Source organism: Python bivittatus, unplaced genomic scaffold (genome assembly GCF_059951505.1).
Source record: "Python bivittatus isolate LINGU-HERP-01145 unplaced genomic scaffold, Pbiv_v1 ctg000020_np1212, whole genome shotgun sequence".
In the NCBI taxonomy this organism is placed as follows: domain Eukaryota; kingdom Metazoa; phylum Chordata; class Lepidosauria; order Squamata; family Pythonidae; genus Python; species Python bivittatus.
In genome coordinates, this window is record NW_028277030.1 from 27,235,015 (window position 1) to 27,261,370 (window position 26,356).

Here is a 26,356-nt window from a genome sequence, read left to right on the forward strand (position 1 = left end):
TTGGTCCTGGGCCAATCACATGATGCTGTCGAGTTCTGTGCCAGTGCCTGGAGACTATGTAGGTCTGGCTGGAGAAGAACTGACTCAGGCTCAGTCCTGAAAAGATTGAGTGGCTGTGGATATTTGGGGCCCCTGGGTCTAGGTTCTTCCATCTTTCATCTTGGATGGGATTGTGCTTCCCAATTAGAGACTGGTATGCACTTTGGGGGTAGTCTTGGACTCACAGCTGTAGCTTGAAGAGCAGGTAGTAGTTGTGGCCAAAAGGGCCTTTGCACAGGTACATCTAGTGCACCAATTGTGCCCTTTCCTGGACCAGGAGGTCCTCCAGTCACTCATACCTTAGTCATCTCACAAATGGATTACTATAATGGACTCTATATGGGGCTGCTCTTGACAACCACTCCGTGGGAATGAAAAAAGATTGCTTGCAAAAGCAAAATAAGGGGACTGAACAGCAAAGGAAAACTTCTTAAGTACTAAATAAGAGAATGAGTAACAGGGCCAACATATATCTTACATTTAATCCTATTTATGAAGTATCTTAAGTTCATATGAGTCCTCCCTTCCCCCACCCCAAAAAAACAGGTGATAGGAGAAATGACATGTAAATACTGGCAAGCAACAAGGATCAGAATATGTTAGTAGCCAGTGAGAGAAATTTCAGGAATCAACAGAAACAGGTTTGAATGGAAGGGAGTAATGAATAAGATAAATATTTTAGTTCATTCAGGGAACAAATGGGCTAAATCGATATTAAAAAAAAACCCAAAAAACAAAACAAAACAGGTGCTTCAGAGCATGTGATAATAAAAACACAGTATCTATCACCACTCCTAAACAAAATGTGCCTTTTCCTAAGAGCAGGCAGTTTCTGGTAAAAGGCACAGCTCCTCTGGCTTCCAGATAGGTGCTAGGTTCACACCCCCACATGCCTGGAAGCACAACACAGCTCTTGGAGTGAACATCTGTAATGAAGATACAATGAATGTGGAAAAAGATGTTTGGCATAATCAAACAAGGGGGGGAGGGAGATAGTTCCAATTCCAAGGGGAAACTCTCGATTTTCAGTTAATGAGATTCAGATGGGTAAGAAAATAAAATGTGGCTAAATCCTTTTTTATCCATGTTCATTGGAAGCTGGGCTAATTGCAAGTGTTTACATTTAACAATGCAAAAACACAAGCAATAATCCTAAACAGGTTATAGAACACACTCTGTTGACCAAATTTTTCAGTCTGGAAAAACGGTATTAAAAAGAGAGAAAAGAGAGTTACAGTCATTTTCTTTACACATCAGAAAGCAATATAAAATAGGATACAGCAAAAGAAATGAACAATACACAAAGCAAATAGAGAAGATCACAGAATTGGAAGGATTACAGAAGTTATTTAATCCAATTCCCTGCAATGCAGGATCCACTAGAAAGTCTCCAATGACCATCTTACCTCTGTCTGAAGACCTTTAGCAAAAGCAAACTCACCACATCATGTGGTGACTTTATCCATTTGCTAACAGATCAAACAGGAAGTTCTTTCAAATGTCTAGCCTGGAACTGCTTCCTTGTAGTTTTAGCCCATTGACTGCATCCAATCCAGGACACTGCCTTTCTCCCTTCTAACCAACTAGGCATGGATAAATAATGTCACATCTAGTTTCAGACTTGTTTTATTAGAGGAATAAGAAACCAGCAATCAGAGTAAAAACAGAAACAGAAACTAAGGCAAAGCCTGTTGGTAAACTTGGCTGCTCTTGTTATCAAGGGAGCTATGGAACAATTGAGCAGCACTTATCTTAAAAAAAAATATCTAGGTTAAAAAAAATATTAATTCTAACTTACCAATAACCCCTAATTTAAACAGACAAAAGTATCTCTTCTTCAAACACAAATAAAATAGGTCTTTCTCAGTAATTTGTAAAGCTTCAAATAAACGATTCTGTAATATTTCTGATGTCCAAATTCTATCTGCAGACTATTTACTGATTACCCACTTTGCGTGACTAAGTAACTGTTTCCTTTCTGACAAAAAATATGCAATCTAAAAGCACAGCATTGACAGAAATAGAGATAAAGCAGCACTAAATCAATCAAAACACAGACGAAAACTACCAACCCCCCCAAACCCAGCACTAAATGTTATGGATATGTGCCAGGATCTAACTGCACACTTTTCTCTCTGCTCACCTCTCACAAGCAAATTTCATCTTCCCTTCCAAAGAAAAATCCAACAATAATTTAGCTTCATATCTCAGTCTATCCTGAGGATAACACTTGTTTCCAAACTTATAATGGTGCCTTGAATTGGCCTTAGATTTGGACTATCCTTAACTACAGCTGTGTTATATTGAGACAGTTCTAATTATGGATAAGGCAAATAGTAAAGTAAGCAAAGATTCATGCATATAACAAGAGGAGGAGGAAAGAAAATAATTAGCACATCTGTAACATACCCCATCTTAAAAAATAATCTGCACAGGATCATGATCAAACCAACATTAATAGACAAAATATTATTCAGTAATTCAGAATTTCATATCAGGATTTTTAAGTGTGTAGCCTACCAAGCAGCTTTATAATATAATGGTGACACGTAAAAAGTTTCAACAGAAGCAAAAATTCACTAATGCTAACCCCAAATCATATTTTAATTCTAAAAACCTAAGTGAGAACTGTTATAAATACAGTTGTATTCATAAAAAAGAAAAGAAAATGCTGTTTAAATGGTATCATTTCTAGCATCTTATTCACACAAATCAGTAAAATCCAATGAACCATCAGAATGATAGGCTGAATGATTTATTAATATGCATGACTATCTAGGATACTGTTATTATAAGAAGTGGAACTGTAAGGCCACTAACAAAATATATAGCTGGTTACTGTGAAATTCACAATACACCCTCTTCTTCTTATGGCCCTCTGGCTTTTGTCCACATTCAGCCTCCCAATTTTTCTGGTCTGCCCATTCTGTCCTCTGCTGCTCTTTGGTGTTGGGTAAAATGTTCCCTCAAGCTGCAGTGACCTTTCGTTTCCTTCACAAAAGCTGCACTGTATGGACAAATTAGTTTTGCTCCACAGTAACCACGCTCACAACTACTTTGTGACATACAAGAGCAAGAAGCGGGCCACTGCTGGTGAGAGCAGTTGTCTATCCTTTTAGATATGTAATATCCTCTATCATTTCCTGGTACGAAAGAAGAAATCTTATTCTCAAGAAAAAGTACAATGGCAGTTATTTATAATTTTGTCATCTGCCTTACAAATGTTCACACAATTACACTAAACGTATTCCATGATAACTGAGATTTAATTCTGCAGCAACGTCAGGAAAGCATAGTTGAATCCAATTTGAAAAATGTATGAAGTTGCACCTCACAGTGAGCATAGCAACGATAACAGAAAAAGCAACAAATAGCTTTACTGACACACATATAAAATGATATATGAAAAGACAAATGTTTAAACACAGCAAGCTGCAGTAAATATATTCTAACTGTTAGGACTGAACTTTGGAATCTCACCATTAACTCCTTTTCTGAGACAATACTGAAGTAAGTAGAACTAACTAAAATAAGAGTACCTACAAAACTGAACAACAAACCTACGTGATATGAGGTCAAAACATTTTTTCTCTTCTGGATTTGTTTTCACTTGGCAAGTTAACAGATTGAGCTTTGCAGGAGGTCGGTTTGCCTAATTAAAGAAAAACAAAACAAAAAGGAAATCCCTTAGTAAGAGTACATAAATAAAGACATTTTCTGTTACCATTGATTCTGAAAAGAAAAATCCTCCTGCAGTTAAGCGCATCAAAGTTGTGCTTGCAGAAATAAGTGATATATACAGATATTCAGTGTTTTTGAATAAGCTACCACAAGTTGAAATACTAATTTTAGGGCAGGTTTGGACCAATCTAAAATTTAACAAGTAAATCAGGGTGCTACCACCTATGTTATGATAGTAAGATACTCTCTTCTCCAGTGTTTTTCAAATTTGGCAACTTTAAAATGTGTGGACTTCGACTCCCAGAATTCCCATGGCTACATCCTGGCTGGGGAATTCTGGGAGTTGAAGTCTGCACATCTTAAAGTTGCCACGTTTGAAAAACATTGGTCTATTCAGAGACACAAGACCCCAAAAGCTGATAAGGGACAGAGAAATACACTGTGGCTCCAAATTTATTCTTCTAAGCAACTCACACCGATGCCATTTATACTTCATGATAAAAAAAATGGGCCAGTAATTTACTTATGGACAGTTTTCCTGCTGTAAAATTTGACTAATGGCATTTAGCTTACAGAGAAAACATTTGGTTTGGTAATAAAATTAATGGTGACCAATTAAAATAGAATATATTTTTATAAGAGGCCTAATAGGACTGAAAAGAAATGCAAGACTCCCTTATGTTTAAATACTACACATTACAATTAACATTTACTTCTTATATTAATTATGGCAGATCAACAGCATTCAAGACAAATTACTTTGGTAACTGACAGAATGATACAAAATTACATATAAAGCTTAACCATTAAAACAAGAAGACAGAGCAATTCCATAATATGCACAGCAAGAAAAAAAATCATATTATTTATTGCAGCCATAGACCTCGAGCAGACATTAGTGGCATTCATAATCAAAGGTGAAGTGTATTCTATTCTTAACAATTATTGGTAGGAAAAATGGGACAAAAATTTTCGTGGTGTTTTATTTTCTACTATAGAGAGACCACTTTTCATGCTAGCGCAGGTAAGGGAATGGACTCAGTTCCAACCTTTGCTCTAAGGAAATGAATCAAAACCAGAAATTGAATTGAAATGCAGCAAGAGGAAACAAAACTGAACCAAGAAATAAAATTTATTTTCCAGCTTAAAAGAAAAAAGAAGAAAAAGCTTTTAAAACCCAATGAAGCAGTTCTAGCAAGTGTATGCAGTCAGAGTTTCCAGGGTTTTAAATTAGGAGTATGACCTGAAGGGTCTTATTAAAATTGATTAAAACTGCAGTCAATGGGCTTAGTGCTGCGCAAACCTACTTCTAAATCAATGCAATGTTATGTTGGCACTGCAAACAGGAAAGTTAGTGGATGTTTTTTGGCACAGCATTTATTCCTTTTTCTTTTTCTTCCTGAGAACACAATATTCCTTTTTGGTCCCTTACTGAATAAATCTATGCTTCTTGGAAATGATGCTCTTTTCAGAAAATGTTCTTGAACTTAATCTTTGAAAAGATGGGTTTTTCTAATTGATGAAAGCAAGAAAAATAACTAGAACTATTTGTTTCTCAATTGGAAATTTTAGGAACGCGTGCCACTGCCAGTACAAATGTTATCCATTCTTTTTTCATTCTGAAAGGCAACATACCTTGAAATATGTCAAGATGCTCCCTCTCATATTTAAATGCATGCATATCTCTGCAAGCATGCATAGCTATTGGCTAACTTGGCATTTATTGAACAAACCAAAAATGGCCTGGGCTTGCACAATATGGTATGCCATAAACCACACTTACACCACACGGGCTATCTTTGTCCACTACTCCAAGCCAGATGAGCAAACTATTGCCCCTGGACTGGATGCAGCCCGATGGGGTCGTCACCTGTGAGGCAAACTGCCCCTCACCTCCCACAATCTTCTCTTCCCCAGCATCCACACAGTGCTTTGCCTGGGATCACAGTTTCTTCCACTGCCTCCTCTCTTCCTCTCACATTCCAACCAATCTTTTCTACCTGCTCCTTGCCTCCCCATCAGTTTTCATGTCTCCTATGCCCCTCTGCATTTCTCTGCCTTCACATTTGACTTTTCTGATGTTTCACTCTCCTAAATAATGTTTCTGTTTTTCCTCTCTGTTCTCAATCTGCTCCACCTACCAGCATCTCTCCCCTCTCCAGTTTTTCTGCTTTTTCATTATCCCCAGGACTATCTTTCTTTCCCTTTTCTGGCTCTTCTCACTTCTCCGCTCCCTGATTTCTCCTTCTTCTTCTTCTCCTTCTCCTTCTGCTATGCTATGCTATGCTATCTCCTGGAATACTTTTGCAGAGATAAATGAAGAGGAACTTTTGTGTGCTAAGAAAAGTCACTTTCAGCAAAGATTTTATACCCAGTCACTTTGAATTCTTGGCTCTTTCCGCTTTTGGAACGTGGCAGCCCTTAAAATGATAGAAAGTGCCATCTCTCTTCGAGCTGAAATCCAGTAAAATCACATCATGGCTTTACATGATGTAGGAGCCCACTGATAATGAGTGTCCATCCTCTTCCCTTTTTTTAAGGTAATTTGCCTGAATGTTGAAGTGAGTTTTATCCCAAATGTGTCCAGGTTAATTAATTTAAAACAGAAGCTGTTCTAGATGAGAAAGTGCCTATTTAGAAAAGGTATTTGAGAACAGATTTAAGGGGAAAGGGGGAGGGGGGAAATAAGATTAAGCTGGTAGAAATGCTACTACACCCTACTCCCCTCTTTCCAATCTAACTCCTCCAAAACAACAGCACATGCTAATGAAGGAACACACATTTAATACAAAATCAAAGGAAGAAAAAAGAAGCCATTTCTTCTGAATAGAACATGGACAAAGGAAGGCACCAGGCTCATCACTGAGAACCAAATATGAAAAGTCAGAAGGAAATAGCACTGCACCAGATAGGTCTTCAGGTTCTAACTTGAAGAACCCAAGGTCTGATTTGATCTAAGCCTCAATCTCAGAACACCCGCAGCAATAATAAACAGAGGAATTCTCAGCACATGATGTATTCATTTTACTCAAATCAGAGTAGCTACAGCTGCATTGATATTAAACCAAAGCATACAAGTTATGACATAGCATAGGATCTTTAGCACTACTATGTATAGAATAATCACCGCAAGTGCTTGGAAAGACTGCTTCGGTTGTAACCTGGTTCCCTAAGCACAAACCAGCTTCTAAAATGACTGTTTTGCTACATCTCACTAAGGCATGGTTTGTTGTAAACATAATTTGTTGAACAAGGCACATAGCTGTATTACATTGCATTACATATTATGTAAGTGTTCAAGAGTTCTATCCAACATTGTTTAGAAGAGGTAAAATGGGTGTTTCAAATCTCTTAGCTTTAAAGAACTCATTTTTGCTCCTCTAACCAACCCAAGATGCAAAAAGAAAGCCCATATTCTTGGCCACACCCACTCTGGCAGCATGCAGCCCTCAGATAACACAATTCTGCACATGTGCATACACCTTAAACCATGGTTTAGAAGCCACAGTGGCTAGCTTAGCAAAATGGGTAGAACCAGCCAAAATGAAATAAAACAACTGTCAATTGTAATTGCCTGTATTTGCAAATCACCATTGCAAGATACAAGTGAAAAATAAGGCATTTTAAACGTTCTATGACCCAGAGCAAAAGGAGGTTGGGAATTAAATTATAAAGTTGAGTATCAGTTGATCACGTCTGTCTGACTGATACCTAACCAAAAAAGGAGAAGGAATTATGAGTGGCTATTGAAGAAAGCAAGCAGCAGCAGTGTTAAAAACTGGAAATTGAATAGACCTTAGTATTTCAAGTGATACAAAATGGACTGCAAATATAACATTGATTGAATTATTCCCCACAAACTACACTATTATTTGTATTAAATTACCATTTGGACTTAATAACTGCAAATTAAATGAGATCAGCCATTCTTTTATGCTGACAAAAACAAGAGATATGACTGATGTTCTTTTAATTCTGAGAGGCTAGTTTATTAGCAGTTCAGTCATATTTTGACAATGAAGGACTGACAGTGAGATCTTAGCACCCAAGTATTTATAACAAAAAAACAAAAACCCTAATACTCTATCTATTTAAAGAAACGCATACCTGACACAAATCTAGACTTCCAAATCTAGATCTAGCACAAATATAGACTTCCAAAAACTAGCACTAGTCTCTAAAACATCCAGCCATAAACTTAACTTTTACCTTCCTCTTGGAAAATCAGTTATTATCTATTCATGGAGTTTTTGTAAAGTATTTTTCTTTGCAAATTGAATGTAAAATCCAATTAAAACTGGGAAATAAAACCATACTCTGCTTGTGATTATTATTTTATTTAAAGATACTCTGTTTTGTATAGAAAAATCCTTTGAAACAGGTTTACTACACAAAAGCTGTGTAAGCTGTAATCCATATAATTTTGTCTGGGAGTAAGACCCACTGCATTTAAAATAATTTGCATTCTAATCAGATACATACAGGAATGCTGTGAATGATGGAAGCTGGTTTCGTAGCAGCTTGGAAGAAAACAGTGGCTCACTTCAGATAAATTTCCAAATAATGGCTTACAGGTATAGAAAAAAAAACCATAGTCTTGTGTGCTCTTGCTTGGGGCTATCCTCCCAGTTTCCTATTTAGCGCCATTTCTAATTTGCTGTTCTGTCCATTTGAGCAATTTATGGCATTCTCCTCCAAGCCAGAGTTAGTGCAGTCATTAATTAAAGATTCTGTCTTCGGCAGCAGTAGAGAAGTGGTTTGCTGCTGACTTCTTCCTGGAGGTTTTTTCCAACTCCCCCATCTTGCGTACAGCTGTGATTTCCTGATGCTTTCCCATCCAAGTATGACCAGTTCCAGTCCTCCTTAGCTTTTCTGAGATCAGCCAGGCACTGAAACCTGCTGTGACCATGCCTTAATTATACAGTGGGGCAAAAAAGTATTTAGCCAGCCACCAATTGTGCAACTTCTCCCACTTAAAAAGATGAGAGAGGCCTGTAATTTTCATCATAGGTATACCTCAACTATGAGAGACAAAATGAGAAAAAAAATCCAGAAAATGACATTGTCTAATTTTTAAAGAATTTATTTGCAAATCATGGTGGAAAATAAGTATTTGGTCACCTACAAACAAGCAAGATGTCTGGCTCTCACAGACCTGTAACTACTTCTTTAAGAGGCTCCTCTGTCCTCCACTCGTTACCTGTAGTAATGGCACCTGTTTGACCTTGTTATCAGTATAAAAGACACCTGTCCACAACCTCAAACAGTCACACTCCAAACTCCACTATGGCCAAGACCAAAGAGCTGTTGAAGGACACCAGAAACAAAATTGTAGACCTGCACCAGGCTGGGAAGACTGAATCTGCAATAGGCAAGCAGCTTGGTGTGAAGAAATCAACTGTGGGAGCAAGAATTAGAAAATGGAAGACATACAAGACCACTGATAATCTCCCTCGATCTGGGGCTCCATGCAAGATCTCACCCCGTGGGGTCAAAATGATCACAAGAACGGTGAGCAAAAATCCCAGAACCACATGGGGGGACCTAGTGAATGACCTGCAGAGAGCTGGGACCAAAGTAGCAAAGGCTACCATCAGTAACACACTACGCCGCCAGGGACTCAAATCCTGCAGTGCCAGACGTGTCCCCCTGCTTAAGCCAGTACATGTCTGGGCCCGTCTGAAGTTTGCTAGAGAGCATTTGGATGATCCAGAAGAGGATTGGGAGAATGTCATATGGTCAGATGAAACCAAAGTAGAACGTTTTGGTCTAAACTCAACTCGTTGTGTTTGGAGGAGAGAGAATGCTGAGTTGCATCCAAAGAACACCATACCTACTGTGAAGCATGGGGGTGGAAACATCATGCTTTGGGGCTGTTTTTCTGCAAAGGGACCAGGACGACTGATCCGTGTAAAGGAAAGAATGAATGGGGCCATGTATCGTGAGATTTTGAGTGAACACCTCCTTCCATCAGCAAGGGCATTGAAGATGAAACGTGGCTGGTCTTTCAGCATGACAATGATCCCAAACACACCGCCCGGGCAATGAAGGAGTGGCTTCGTAAGAAGCATTTCAAGGTCCTGGAGTGGCCTAGCCAGTCTCCAGATCTCAACCCCATGGAAAACCTTTGGAGGGAGTTGAAAGTCCGTGTTGCCCAGCGACAGCCCCAAAACATCACTGCTCTAGAGGAGATCTGCATGGAGGAATGGGCCAAAATACCAGCAACAGTGTGTGAAAACCTTGTGAAGACTTACAGAAAACGTTTGACCTCTGTCATTGCCAACAAAGGATATATAACAAAGTATTGAGATGAACTTTTGATATTGACCAAATACTTATTTTCCACCATGATTTGCAAATAAATTCTTTAAAAATCAGACAATGTCATTTTCTGGATTTTCCCCCCCATTTTGTCTCTCATAGTTGAGGTATACCTATGATGAAAATTACAGGCCTCTCTCATCTTTTTAAGTGGGAGAACTTGCACAATTGGTGGCTGACTAAATACTTTTTTGCTCCACTGTAGTTCAATAATCTAATTTGCTATGCTACACACTAAACAGCACATTGAGGGAGAAGCCAGATATGAAAAAAGGAGATATATGTACCATTTGTTCACGATCCTTCAAAAATGAACTATATTAGTAATACAAATGGGGGGAAAACTATTTTTGAAAAGAAAATGTATGAACAAATGCTTTCCTATTCCTCTAATTTCAAAAACTAAGAAGGAACATTCAGCACAAAGTGAAATGCTATTTCATTACAATACAGGTAGTCCTTGGTTAACAACGGTAATTGGGACTGGAATTTCCATCACTAAGCGATGCAGTCGTAAAGCACGATGTCACATGACTGCATCGCTTAGCAACAGCAATCCCAGCAGTCCCCATTGCTGTTGTTAAGTGAGATTCACATGTCATTAAGCAAGGACCTCCTCACAACTTCCTGCCAGATTCTGACAACAAAAGTCAATGGGGAAGCCGGCAGGAAGCTGCAAGTCCTAGGTGGCTTGAAAGCAGTCTGGCAGGCAAGTAAGTGGCTGCTGCCAGGTGGGGGAGAGTGTGTTAGGGTGCGCAAGTGGCTGACACGAGCACAAGAGCAGTGAGGCTTGGGGTGGCTGCAGCCAGGTGGGGGAGGGCACACGAGGGTGTGCAAGAGGCTGGTGCAGCAGGGTGTGAGCGAAGCAAAGCTTGGGTTGGCTGCTCTTGGGCGGGGGAGACTCACCAGAGAGATTTGTGACCTTTCCTGTCGGCTTCTCCGTTGACTTTGTTTGTGGGAAGCCGACAGGGAAGGTCGCAAATGGCGATCACGTGCCCATGGGACGCTGCAACCATTGTAAGTGTGAGCCAATTGCCAAGCACCCAAACCACGATCATGTGACCACAGGGGTGCTGGGATGGCTGAAACTTTGAGGACCAGTTGTAAGTACCTGTGATGGAATGGTTTGATGAAGGCCGCGCTCAGGGAGATAAGCATTTCCTTAGCCCCAACAGGAGCGTGAGACGGTTAAGAAGATGAGACTGGCACCACCCTAAGGAATTCACGGTGTTTTGGCTTGCTGGCTTGGGAAGTTTAGATTCAGTCTCGAGAGATTCTGTCTTTGAGGTGGAAGCTAATAAATGCAACAGAACTGTATCTGTACTGTCTCGTGGAGTTTGGGCTGCACCTGACAGTACCACTCGTTCAGCACTGCTATAATTTCAAATGGTCGCTGAATGAGTGGCCATTAACTGAGGACTACCTGTAAGGTATTTCCAAGCAGTAGTAAGATATTCCTAAGATATCTGAAAAAACTGAAAAGAAAATTGTCAATTCAACTACCTAGCATTTCCTTTTTAGTTATCAAAATACATTTTAAAATGTAAAAAAAGGTTTTTAAAACATATCCTCAGTTATATTATCACTATTCATTTTTATCAGTTATAAGTTCTCCTTAGATAATTTTGTTTAACTGATAAACTTTTTACAATTATAAAGTGTATATTCCATTATTGAGCACATCCAATAGCCCTATTTAGTTGTTACGAGTTCACTGCTTTTTCATAAAACGAGCATAGGATGTCTTGTGCACACATGCATATCGCGAAGATGTTTGTATCAGGGAGGCCTTTGCATACATGTTGATTTTCCTGCAAGCTTAAATGCTGCAAAATCATGATGTAACCAAATTTGCAAAAAGTTACACATATAAAGAACTCAGTATAGATATTCACACCAAACCTTCTAAAATAACATCATTGCTTGTATGAATGCAACACTTTTTGTAATGCTACTGTCGTCAGTTCTTCTAATACGTTTCTTCTATGTGGAAGAGGAAACTGGAATAGAAATATGTTACTCTGAGTGAAACTTTATAAATTTGACACATTTGATCACACATTGCATTTATGATTGTATAATCTGAATATTCACAATCAACAATACAGTTATTTACTCTTTATATCATACAGAGTAACTGACAGCTTAATAACAAACAGTCCTTGCTTTCAGAAATTTCTGACATTAATGATCGCAGTAGCATCCTGACAGGCATAAAGAAAGAACTAAGCAGAATTTTTTACAATTGTTAAGTAAGTAAATATAAATTCCCAAATGAAAAAAGCCAGTCACTTCCAGTGAGAAATGGCAAACTGACGCCCCGTGCTCTGCTGAAGACGTTGCAGCTGAAAGGCAGCTGGATGTAGGATTCAGACTGCCGATAATTCTCTCCAGATAAAAAAGATATCTTGAGATTACCCTCACGCGTTCCAGACAGGTGGTTTTTTTGTGAGTCAACAGCAGAAGCTGATGTTTTTACAGTCACTTGTGATCAGCTGGGAGTCATGGGATTCAATCATCCTCTGAGACATTAATGTAGCCTTTTCATGGACTCAAAGTTTGACCAAACCTCATATTTTTAATCACCTTGGAGTTTAATTTTTTTCTTATTTCTTTAAAACTGAAAAAACTTTCGGAACTCCAAGTTGGGCATTCACTGGGTAAGTCTCTCTTCAATCCATTTAAAAAGAAAGAAAACTATGTGCTTCCAGTTTTGTAAGATCTTTATTTTTTGCAATATATATATATAACAAAAGGGGGACTATAGTGTTGTTTTTTGGGAAGTTTTTAAACACTAAGAATTTGGATGAAATTGATTTAAAGAAAGACTTTGAAGCTAATTAAAAAGATCCTCTAATGTGGGGGAAAAAATCATTTTTATATTTCGACCTGATAACAAAGCTTTGAAGGTTAATCAGTAGACAGCACTAGATGGCTACTTTAAAGGAAACGTTTTATAAGCTGGCTCAAGAAATGCTTGGACTATTTAACCCAATACTGAAGCCAAAAGTTGTTGAAGAGGAGCAAATCCCTTTGAATAAAACTGAAATGGACTTTAAGGTGAACTTAAAAATTATAACCCACAAGAAAGAGACGGAAATATTGGATTTACAAATGGAATTGGATGATCATCTAAAAATAAAAAAAAGATATACAAATAATGTATCAAAATGAATGATGTGGATTACCTGTTTAAATTGGAATATAAGAGATCTACTGGAGTGGCTACATTGAAATTACAAATGGACTTTGATAAAGATGACAAGGATTTCAAGAAAAAAGACAAGGATAGTAGAAGCAAGCAGATGTTAGAACTTTGTGGGATTCAAGGATTGATGGGAGGAAGAAGAAAAAATGCAAAATTGGTTTATCTGATTATAGGTAAGTAATGGGTTGCTATCTTTGGTGATGTTTAATGGTTACTTTGATTGGATAGTTCTTTTTTGGAAATGTTCAATTGGGTGTAATGGATTAGTTTGTAATAGCTATGTTACTATTTTTGGTATATAAATAAGGGGTTATTATTTCCGGTAATGTTTAACAGTTTTTATTTTTCTGTAACGTTTAATTGTTAATTGGGATTAATAAGGGGTTGCTATCTCTGGTGATGATTAATGGTTATTTTTTATCTTTTTGTAATGTTTAATTGTTAATTGGGATTAGATTTTGATTATTAAGAGAGGGATTAGGGAGATTATGTTTAAATGGAAAGAGGGACTAAATGCTTATGTTGTTAATTATGTCTGTTAATTTTTACACCTTTTGTTGATTAATAAGGAGAACTGAGTATTTAGAGATGGGTCTATAGAAAATGGGGTGAAATATGGAATGAAGATGTATTTGGTTGTATTTTAAGAGACAGTGATAAATTGTTAATGTTGTATCTGCTTGCTGGGGATGAAGGGGGAAGTTTCTTATCTTTTTTGAGAGGGATTTTTTTTCTCTGCACCTTCCTAATATTATTATTTTTTCCTTTATTTTAATGTATTTTTGTACTAGGTTTTTGTATTAGTTTTATCTGTTTTATATAATCTTTAATAAAATTATTAGGAAAAAATTTAAAAAGTCAATTAATCAAATAAAGCATCTCCATTTCCTCAACCTTATTTTCTGATGGCATAATAACAATATTATTTATTTATTTTATTTATTTATTAAATTTATCTCCACCCATCTCCCCTGATGGGGGACTCTGGGTGCCTCACATAACCCATTAAAACAATAAATATATATACAATCACATAAAACATAAAAACTGAACAAAACGTTACTAAAAGAAAAGAAAAAAGAGAAAATCCAAGAGGCTGATGGTTTCCAGAGCTGCAGACAGGCCTCTAAGGGGCTAGCCATCCCATGCTTAATGTCTTCCCTCCCCACCCCAGGCCAAGTGGCAGAATATATATCTATCTTTCCTGTGATCCTGCTTGAAAAGTAGTTCAGCAGATTTCATTTTAATCCTTGGTGCACACTATAAGGATCTGTACAATGTACATGAGCTAATGCTTTAAAAAAATGCAACAGTCATAGAGCTTCAAGCATGTTCTTATTTATCTGCACAGAATTAAGACTTCATTCTTTTTACCCAAATAAAGCATGTAATTATTTTTATACTTCATCATCAAGCACAGTGAGAAAAAGTGGGCAAATTCCATATCAATAGTATTTAATTCTCTAGACATCTCATTGCTCTGTAAAGAATCTAGGTAATACCAGAACTATAAATATAATTGCAGATTAATTTGGCTTTTTTCACATAAACAACCATCTGTGTACATAGAATGCTATAAACAAATACTTACTGTACCATGGGAAATAGTTAGGAAGCCATTTTTAACAGTGCACTTTCTCTTCTGCCACACTTTCCTGATTCTGTTTTATTAAAAAGAAAAAGAGACAGAGTGATCTATATTGTAAATTATTATTGTTTGTTTATATATCCAATTTGTCACTGCCTATCTCGTTAAAAAGTGACTCTGGGAGGTTTTAATTAACTTGAGCTTTTGGAGAAAATCCCATTTTTTTTCTTTTTTTAAAACATTTAAAATACTGTAGCATTACTGTACATACCCGTCACTTTTCTTATAGAGGCTGCCATCTCTTTCAGTGCCATGCTCCTTATTTCCCTGAGGTTGATGTAAACTGTAAGTTGTACTCTGACGGAGTTGAGAATCCTACAAGAGAAATATTGGTTAGAGATTATTGTGGCTTGGGTAGCTGCTAACCCAATCATCTCAGAATCATTTTCTCCTCATCTCATTATTCATATTTGAAGAAATATGAACTGCTAAGTTCACTAAAGATGTATCATGAATAATAACCACACAACATCAACATCATCTAAATATACCTAGGCTGTAAATGCTGTAGGGAGACAATCCCACGGGTTTGAAAATCCATCGCAGTTGCAGTGCTAAAGGCTCTTTCAATTATCACATGAGTCTAGTATATAGACCAGTGTTTCTCAACCTTGGGAACTTGAAGATATGTGGAATTCTCCAGCCAGAATTCTCCCATTCAGAAATTTGGAGAGTTCATTTATTTATTTTATTCAATTTATATGTCTGCCCATCTTAAAGAGTGACTCTGGGCAGCAAACAGAATTGAAATAGAATAAAAACAATAACAAACATTATAAACATTAAAAATACAGGCAACCTGAGAAACAACAACCCAAATCACTAACACAACCAAGAAGTGGGTACCCGCACATGCTCGGGGCCCCAGGCCCTAGCACAGAACCAGGTCTTTGAGGCCTTACGAAAGGCCAGCAGGGTCAAGGCCATCCTGATCTCTGGAGGGAGAATGTTCCATAAGGTGGGTGCTACAGCAGAAACGGCACGTCTTCTAGGGCCCGCCAGCCTAAATTCTTTGGCTGACAGGACCCAAAGCATGCCCATCCTACCAACAGGATTGGATGGGCGGAAACAACTGGAGGGAGATGGTTCCTTAAGTAACCCAGTCCTAAACCATGAAGGGCTTTAAAGGTGACAACCAACACCTTGAATTGCACCCAGAAACACACTGGCAACCAATACAGCTCACAGAGTAATGGTGTTACATGCGCCAAGTAACCGGCACCATTTACTACTTGCACTGCCGCATTCTGCACCAGTTGAAGCTTCTGAATGCTCTTCAAGGGCAGCCCCATGTAGAGTGCATTGCAGTAATCCAGACAAGAGGTCACGAGGGTATAGGTGACAGTGAGCAGGGTCTCTCGGTCCAGGAATGGACACAGCTGGCACACAACCTGAAGGTGTGGAAAGGCACTCCTAGCCATAGCTGCCACCTGCCCTTTGAGTAGAAGCTGAGAGTCCAGGAGGATCCCCAGATTTTGCACCAGGTTTAAGGCGGTGCCACCCCGTCCAAGACCAACAATGGAAGGTTCCTGGCACCAGAAGGTCCAAACACCTAAAGCCACTCAGTCTTGCTTGAGTTCAACCAAAGCCTGTTGCGGCCCATCCAGGCCCCCACAGGCTCCAGATACTGGGATAGGATGTCCATAGCATCACTCAGGCAGCCTGGTGTGGAGATATAAAGCTGGGTACCATCAGCATATTGGTGATACCTCACCCCAAACTGTTGGATGACCTCATCCAGCCGCCTCAAGTAGATATTAAACAGGAGGGGAGAAAGGACCAAGCCCTGCGGCACCCCACAAATTAGGGGCTGCGGACTGGACCTCTCCCCCCCATCATCACCGACTGGAATCGGCCCTGGAGGAAGGAAGAGAACCAACACAACACCATGCGGACCACCCCCAACTCCCAGAGCCAGTCCAGGAAGATACCGTGATAAGCCACTGAGAGGTCAAGGACAAGGATAGACACACTACCCCCATCCTGTTCCCGCCAGAGGTCATCTAAGAGTGTGACCAATGCTATCTCCATCCAATACCCCTGCCTGAATCCCAACTGAAAGGGGTCTAGATAATCCATTTCATCCAGAGCCCATTGAAGCTGCAGTGCAACCACCTTTTCCACAACCTTCCCTAAAAAGAGAAGGTTGGAAACTGAACAAAAATTGTCCAAAGTGGTGCTCAGTCCTCATTCAGCTATTTCTTTGTCAAGGGTGGTATTTTTCTTTTTGGGTGGTATTTCTGAAATTCTGCTAATACAATGTGAGTGTGGGTTGTGTTGCTTTGGCTGTAGAAGTGATAGTATGAGGAGAACTGAGATCACTATTAGCATGTATAAACTTTTGACCTGTATCCAACTGATCCATGTTAAATAATTAAATGTACAATCTCACAAAATGCAAAATAGAAGAAACAATTGACATGCTGGTATCTTAAGAAGAAAACATCAGTTTCTTGAAAAGCACATGACAATCATGCAGAGTATTTTTTATTAAAAAAATATTTAAAGGACTTACTCTCCTAGACTTCGGTCACAAAAGGCAAATGCATTTTAGGAAGAAAAGTAGATCAGTTGCAATGCAAAAACCACATACAGCAGATAGCATACCAGAAGAATATAGTGACAGGTTATATGCATACAGCTTTGAAAGCGTACTTTTCTGTACTCACTCAAGTTTCGAAGATGTATATCCCAAACTACCAATGAACAGATTCTATACTAAAGTCTTTACATTGTTTAAGGATACAACAGGTGGGGACATGGTGATTAGCATTCAGAAGCAGCAAATAGTAACATACTAACAGCTAAATATTTTGTTTCCTACTTGTAAATTACAGGTAATTCATCCCAATCTGCAAAGGCTAGAAGCCTTCGGGGAGTCTCCTCACTAAAGCCATAACCCAACAAAGAAACCTGCACTTACAGAGGCGTTACTGCACGCTCAGCTAGAGTGTCTATGAAGTTTTTATGCATTTATAATTCTAAGCTGTCCCCCTATCTTCCCCCTCTGATTCAGTAAACTTGCCTCAAGCTACACCCAGTAGTAATTTTAATCAAAGCAGCATGTTGGAAACTCTGATAGAGAGACGGGAACTTGTCTGGAGATGGCCATGGTGAAGGTTGCAGAGGGATACCCATGGATGCCAACGCAGGGTCTATATCTAATATAAGGCAGAATTTGCAATCTTTTTCAGGCTGAGGTGACTTAGCTTTTGAGCGGAATGCCAGGATCTGAACTTCCCCAAAGGAGTGGGATCAATATAAAGTGGATGAGGTCAGGACAAAAATTAAATTCAATTTACATTTATTAGAATTATAATTTAATTAGTTAATGTGATTACTCACCATATACTTAATAATTTCCCCCTTCTTTCACACATAAAAAATTGTTCTAAGATAAATTCTGGAAGGACTCTGGGAGCTAAAGATTGTATACAAAGGCATATAAACCTAAGAATCCACTGGCAACTTTGCAGAAAAAGGCAGAGATTTGACACTTTCAGCAGAAATCCTTGTTTGTTTGTTTACAAGAACTTTGGGAGCAATTCCAAAAGCCATCACATGACTACAGAATAATATATTGAACTCTCCCTGAAAAAAATAGTTTAAAAATCCTGCAATTCTGTTATGATAGCACCCAGTTAAAAACAAGTCCAAAAGAATTTGTGCAGGAAGAGAATAAGCCTTGCCGCAATTTTCTAAGAAATCTGAACAAAATCATGTTGAATCTAATGTAAAATATATTAATTTCATACAATCAGTAAAACTGTAAATGCTTCCATTAAACTTGAAAGGCATATTATATCAGTTTATATGCTCACCTCCTTCTGATCAACCTGAAGTGCAGATTTTAAAATATCCCTAAGTTGAATTAATTGTTTTCTTTCTTCATCCTGCACTTGCTTTATCTGGAGTGGAGACATAACAGTTCAAAATAAAATTGTCAGGGCGCATTTTGTATGGGGGCAGGGAAAATGCCTCTTGCCAGAGAGACTGTATCTCCTTATCATAGTTGTTGTGAAGTCTCCACTATCAGAATAGTGGAGCATAGTTCTCAGCATCTGTTGCTAAGAAACACAATGAGGGGTAGGATTGTAATGTTCTCATGTCTCGATTGTAGGCTTTCTCCAAGAATCTTGTTAGCCATAATGAAAAGTAGTGCTAGACTAGGCACTTTTTTAGTCTGAGGAGGCAATTCCATCTACATTTTCCTGTTGTGATTAACATTAATTTTAACTGTTACCTTGTGCTGCAGAACATTTATCTATGTGGACATTAAGAGTTGACACCAACTTGTTGGTACATAATCAGTCAATCAATTATCACAACTAGGTTCTTTCTTATCAATATTTGATAAAAATGAGGCTAATAAGGAAGGGCACAGAAGTATGTACCTGAGGGGTTACAAGATGAGAAAATTGTGACTCAGTGGTCTATGCTTTATCTCTATTATTGTCATTATTAGTATTTATACTTCTAATCTACTCAATAACCAATACATTCTAATTGGATTAAAAAGGTATTAATATAAAAGACAGACTTTCACCCAGGTTCTTTCGGCATGATTAGATTAGAACAACATCTAGAGGCTCAGCTAACAGAAAACCAACTACTCTTCTGCACATCAACACTGCTAACCTCCAGTAGACCATTACTAATTTCATTCCCAGACATTTATTTATACTTCAAATTTAGTCACCACCCATCTCCCTCAAGAAGCAACTCCACGTGGTTTACAATAAAACAAGAATACTAATTAAAATACAGTAAAATAATGTACATAAATAAATAATTTATGACCCAGAAATGTGTTTGCAGGATCATTCAAAGGTTTGGAATTTTCCCAACCCTTCTGTCTTCCCAGGGGATAGTCTTCTGTAACTTTACATCCACCCACAGCAGTATATGGAAGAACTCTAAACACACCCCATAGTAATTAAATGAATAATTAAAATCATCAAACAGTAAAAGACAAAAATGTAACAGTGTATAACAAAGTTAATTTTTAAAAATATCTAAAAGGTAATATATTCCTGGGGCAGCTGTTACCATATCACAATTTTTTAAATTGTGAGCTGCCCAGAGTCACCCTCTGGGGGAGATGGGCGGCATATTAAACAAACAAACAAATAAATAAAAAAGACTGAATAAACAGGCATCTCTTCACTTGTTGTTTGGATTAGAATAGCTCAGAGCAGTGTTTCTCAACCTTATCAACTTTAAGATGTGTGGACATCAACTCCCAGAATTCCCCAGCCAGCATGCATCTTAAAGTTGCTGAGGTTGAGAAACACTGGCTTAGAGGACCAGATGCGCCTCTCTCAGGAAAGAGTTCTGTCGTTTGGATGGTGCCACTGAGGTCTTCTTCATGGCCACTACACTGCAAGCTGATCCCATAAACAAGGCGTCCCCATGTGATCTCAGTTCACATGTGGGGTAGTAGTGGAAGAGGTGACCTTTTAAGCACTTGGTTTCAACTCAGCTGCATTACCATGGCAATCCAGTAATACCAGTTTGCATGATCACAGGAGAGCTAGGCAGGCAAAATATCACCACATATCTGTTGCTGTTTTACTTAAATTTGCCTCTTCTCTTGATCGCCATGTCCAGAAAATCTAGACATACTTCTTCTCCATTTTTTAATTTTTTTTCAATTCAGAAATTTAAAACCTGTTTTTTCCACCAATATAGAGCCCCTCATAAATTATTTACTTTTTTGCTTTTAAACTTTAAATAAATGCAGCTTTTGTTTTTGTTGCTTCTGTTTGTTTTTAAATACAATTTTGTGTTTTATGAATTTTATGAGCTCCCTCAGAATGTCCAGTTTAGAAGTTGGGATGAGTCCAAAAAAATATGACTAACATACAGCTACTTACAGTGTGAAGATCTGTGGAGAGCTTTTCTATTGAGGGTTTGAGGCTTTCAACTGCTTTTAGACCATCCTGAAAGAAGCTTTGAAAGGAAAAAAAACGTTTTTTAAAAAAAGGAACTATAAATGTTAATGTAAGGTTTCCAAAGTTTTGTAAAGGATTAGCTAATGCAAAGCATTAGCTTTGCTTAATATACATTTATGTATTTTATGATGCTCAAGGGGTCCACTACTGAAATTAGAAAATCTGTGAAAAGACTTTAGCATACCTACATTTAATTAATACTTTCTGCAATAAGGAATCTTTAATGGCATAAGATAGGCAAGAGCCAGAAATCTCGGGATAAAGACAATGGCTGGGTTCACACAAAGCAATGAATTTTAATCATGGTTTACTGAAGAGGAAACTGCTTTGGGATTTTTAGTATATAAACGTTTTAAATGAACACATATATTAGAAATAGGCCACAATGGATCAGCTTATATATCACACCAAGTCACAGACTAGGAGTGATACCACTGGAGGGAGAAAGGACAGCATATTTGGTGTTTCTTTTCTCCCCTTTTCTTTTTGGACTCAGCGTGGGATTTAATAAACCTTATTTATTTTCAGGACATTCCTGCTGCCCATCTAGGGTTGGAGGCAGAGTTATCCCCAGTCACTGTTAAAGTCCAGTTTGTACTGCTAAGGTACTATAAGAAATTAGAAAGCCTTCAAGGTAAATTTTGCTACCTGCTTTATTGGGGAGGGGGCAGGAAAAACTCATATCCTCCAACTCATCTCATATCCTCCAACTTTTGTCTCATATCCTCCAACTATACTCCCTGCTCCCCATGGAGGAACTTAGATTTTGGACCAGAAAAAGGTGTAGAGATCGGTTCTTCAAAAGGGATGCCAGTAAAGACACCATTGTAGTAGCCATTGAAGTTTTCATTCTGGTACCCCCAGTCAAAAGAAACACAGAAGCCTCTTTCCCAGTATCTGGTTAATATGACCTGTGCACCACCCAAGAAGGCTTTACATCCATCCACTTACAGATTATGCCTTCAGCATATCTCAAAAGGAAAAGACATTCTGCAAACACTTCATAGAGCAATACTTTTGTCCCTGTGGCACCTGCCAAGTAGAGGACATCATTCACTATGTCCTCTACTGCCCTATCTATGAGATCAGTGGAAAAACATTGGCGATAGAAAGACTGAGAGGATCAGATGCAGAAGGATTGGATTACCTTCTTGCAGATGCAATTCCATTTGTTAGCAGTCAGGTCGCTAGTTTTGCTACTCTCTTCTAAACTCAGTAATAAATGTATATGTTCAAAATTGTAGCACTGGGTATTTGTTCAATTTAATTTCCTTGATTGTTGTACTTCTTTTTATGTACGTGGCATTTCTTTTTATTACTATTATTTTTCTTTTTATGTCCTGCCACATTTTTATGACCTGCAGTCACAACAATAAACTGATTACTTACTTACTTGCACCTACTTTATTTTGATTTATTATTATTATTATTGCATGTATATTCCAGCTTTTGTTCATTCCAACACTCAAGGCTTAATTGTTTAATTTTAATCTTAATTTTAATGATTAATTAATTGTATTACCTAAATTTGACAGTTTCAGCACAACACCCTGGAAAGGGATCTTGGGCTCACTTTTGCTGTAAACTATGATTTACAAATCCTAGTGGCTGGATTCACACAATACATTAAAATAAATACAGTATAAAAGGGGCTTATTCAAGAAAACTGGTTAGACAAATCATACTTCTCAGCCATAATTTTCTATGAGATATTATGGGTAGTTCTCACTTAATGACCATTCATTCAGTGACTGTTTGAAGTTATGACGACACTGAACAAATGGTACTTATGCCCAGTCCTTGAAGTTACGGCCGTTGCAGCACCCCTGTGGTCACAGGATCAAAATTCAGGCACTTGGCAGCCTGCCCACATTTACGACCACAGGGTGCACTTCAGCTTCCCCTACCCACCTATCTCAGCCATCTCTGACCTTTTTGGCTGCCCTGAGCTCTGCTGGCCCTGCTGCCCTGGACCCCCACCATACTGCACTCCACCGCCCTGCCCCCCTGCACTCCGCCACCCCTGATGCTCCCAGCTGACCTTCGCCATCTTCTTTCTCCCACTGCTGATGAGGTGCACCTGGCCTGGCCCTTCACAAGGCTGCTGAGCATAGGCCAGTGGAGTGCAGGGTGGCAGGAGTGCAGGGCAGAGCACAGGGTGGGAGGGGCAGCAAGGGTGGCGCAGTGCAGGGTGGGAGGGGCAGCAGAGTGCAGGGTGGCTAAAAGTGTAGAGCTGGGGGGAGATAGGTGGGTGGGGGGAGTTGAAGCAGAGGCAAGCACAGCAGAGCAGAAGCATGAGGTCCTTGCGTAATGATGGCACAATCCTGACCTAACAACCACAACAAGGACTACTGAAACTGACGTCGCTAAGCAGTGTAGTCACATGTTTCACCTAACAACCACATTGCTTAGCAACGGAAATTCTAGTCCCAATTAGGGTCGTTAAGCGAGGACTACCTGTACTATACCACTCTCTTGAGAAGAGAGTTTCAGAGGAGAAAGTGTACACAAAAGTATACTCTATTCCTGATTCTTCAGGCATCTGACATTTGAGAATAAAAGTATTAAAATATCCCCACTGCACTATTTGTTCCAATATTGTGGCTTAGCTTTTTTCCTTGCATGAGAAAAACTAAAGTGCCAGCAAATCATACACCTAGATTAACAAAAAGCGGGATTTAAATTGTAATGTGATGCTTAATTAAGGGTTAGAACTCAATGCAGAGCTTTGTGGTACCATGATCTCCTAAAAAGATAAAAGAATTTGTATGACCTGTCCATGAATAAAACTAATGATTTCATTGGGGTTAGGGTTTGACAAGAAATAGTTATGCCATATTTAAATTTTAATCTATATATCTATCAAGCCCACATAGCTGGCAAACTCCAGAAGGAAGAACCACAGAAGTTTCAGGAAGGCATCTTTAATGCTCGTCACGGTAATCAATCAATCAATTTATTTACTGTGGTTGTAGACCAATACAAGCAGACTGCCCTGTGAATATATCTTAATAGATAATAAACAAAATAAAATTTAAAACAAAGTTAAAATACATTTATAAAACAACCTAACTAGCATCTATGAGCAAGGGAGGTTCAGGATACAGTCTATATGTAAGTTATAAAATAGACACTAAAATTATATAAACTATAATAACATCTAAAATTGCAAAAAAGTGATATTTAAAATTTAAGTGGATTTCAGTTACATAGTTACATAGAGTGTGTTTAGCTAGGGGAAAATTGGCCCATCAAGGTCCAGCAGATCTTCATGCTGCTGCACAAAACGTAGCCACATGCGCTGTATCAGAAGGCAGTTTGTCTATGAGCAGCATCTGGGCACAGGTTGAGTCTGGGCAACCAGGATTAGTCAGGGTAAAAACATAATCTTGAAAACTCTTAAAAGTAAGTTACCAGATAGGCTTATGGCAAGCCAGTTACAGCTCTCTGAAACATTTCCTTCCCATAGCCTTCCTTCTGGGCTGGGCTGCCTCTTCTAGTACTCACTGAACTCCTCTTAAGTCTGATTCTCACAGTCCCTCACAATATCACAGGGGTTTTCAAACTGCAGAACCATAACTGTCCAAGTGGGAAGCAATGTTTTTACATTGCTCCTGCTTTGCCTGAACAAGGTTATCAGATCTCAAAAAGTTTGCAACCCTCTTATTCCAAGTTCCTTATGAACTGGGAGGGTGTCATAACAGAGAGTTTGAAGACCCGTAATTCATATGACATGCATGTAGTAGTCTGAAAGGGTATAACATGGAGACAGAAAATCTTAACTCAAATGTATGCTTCATGACATTATTATGGAGTTTTTAGCTGTGATGCTTTAATGCTCACGTAACAGGACCAACGCAGCAGTCCTTGGGAGTTTTCATTAATTCAATCTCCTAAGTCAAGACAAACTGCAATGTAATTTTGTTGCCTGAGAAACAGGTGGCAGACAGGCCTACAACCAAATCCTTGTTTGTTTATGTTCAGGTATGACTATAATTAATTATTATCTGTCTACAGTTCATTACTATGGCTGGGATCACATATCTTGCCAAGCCATAATTCAGTTCACTTTTAGTGTTAAATTATGGTTCAGATCAATAAATGATGGTTATATAAACCATGACAGTACAATGGTTGAAGCAAGCCAGTTAATTTATCATTCTCAAAAAATTATTTTCAAATATTATCTTCAGACTTTCACATGTAAGTTATGATCCCAGCCACCCCAATAATATCTTCTGTAAATCTAGGAACCTAGCTAGTCTTGTGAAATTAACGTCTTTCTCATCTTGCTTACCTTCCACAGTATGGGTAGGCAATATGATGCCCACACACACCTCTTTTGGTTCAGACCAGGTTCCCTGCCCTTCTTAAAGATTCTCCCTCTTAAAAAAATAAAAGTGCTGCAATGAAGAGCACCAGTCTCTTAGCATCAGAATCATCTGCAGCAATACTTATGGATCCCACACGTTCCATGGAATGGCAGAGACCATCTCTGAGGGCAAGTTTGCCTTCTGGTAAATGAGCATTTTGTGACTGGCTCTGACCAATATTTTGTAAAAGCACCTAGTGCAGGTCTCAAAATCCCAAATTTGCCCCTGCTCTGAAAAGATTGCCTGTCCCACAGTATTATAGAATTCATGTTCCATAGTATTATCCTGCAGAGAAATTGCCAATGATGCCTGATATTTAGCAGCAAAGTCCCCAATCATGCAAGCAGATTAAACTATATGTTTTGAATTACTGTATGTTCTTTCTGAGTCCAGTGAACTAATTTACTTCTTTGAAACAACACTGGTTTAGACCTGTTTTTAACAGGAAGATTGCTTTTTGCTACAACGCCCAAAGGTGGGATGATGAAAATCAGAATTCTGCAGTTTCTCCTTTCTTATTTTAGCCAAGTGAATGAGGGTACGGTTCTACTTCCTCTCCCAGTTAGTAACTTAACAAATTCCACTTGGCAAATTCTACAAAATACAAAAGCTGGCATGCAAGTGTTGGGCAAAACATGAAGTATTTTGAGCTTAAAACATGCTGTTTCCGAATTCCAGAACAGAATGTTATGACTTTATCTGAAGTATTCCAATGCCGATCCAATCATTCCAGAAGTGTTCTGAGCTCAAATGGGCCTCTATGGAGCTTAGAGCACTTTTGGAGTGGTCAGAAAACTTCTGGCAAAGTTGGAAGAACTTGTCTTAAATGCAAAGAACCTGTTTTGAATTAAAAAACACAGTTGCAGCTTGAACTATTTCAAACTTTGAAATTTTTGGCATTCTCCTAATAGCAGCCTGCCTCACTTTTCTTTAATGGCAAGATTTATGACTAAATGTCCAGGTGGAAATTAAAGATAAAATATTAGTATATGCCATAATATTAACTCAGTCTATGCCTCATTTAAATGGAAATAATAAACCCTTAAAACAACAATCAGCCCTTTAAATCACTGTGCCTGATAGAAGAATATCTGTGAAAGACGAACAGTTGAGTAGTACAGATTTTTTTAAA

The 26,356-nt window shown here is 38.4% G+C and overlaps 1 protein-coding gene across 7 annotated transcripts in view; it reads right to left on the minus strand.

Annotated features, from left to right (window-relative positions):
* Nucleotides 1–26,356, minus strand: part of ASAP2 (ArfGAP with SH3 domain, ankyrin repeat and PH domain 2) — a 111,617-nt gene that overhangs the window by 32,072 nt on the left and 53,189 nt on the right. For all 7 annotated transcript variants that reach the window (XM_088136410.1, XM_088136407.1, XM_088136394.1 and 4 more), the window contains 5 exons: nt 20,774–20,849; nt 18,719–18,805; nt 15,109–15,212; nt 14,841–14,910; nt 3,604–3,691 (listed from right to left, as the gene is read on the minus strand). In XM_088136410.1, the coding sequence (XP_087992536.1) occupies nt 3,604–3,691; nt 14,841–14,910; nt 15,109–15,212; nt 18,719–18,805; nt 20,774–20,849 (425 nt within the window). The remainder of the gene's footprint in view (nt 1–3,603; nt 3,692–14,840; nt 14,911–15,108; nt 15,213–18,718; nt 18,806–20,773; nt 20,850–26,356) is intronic.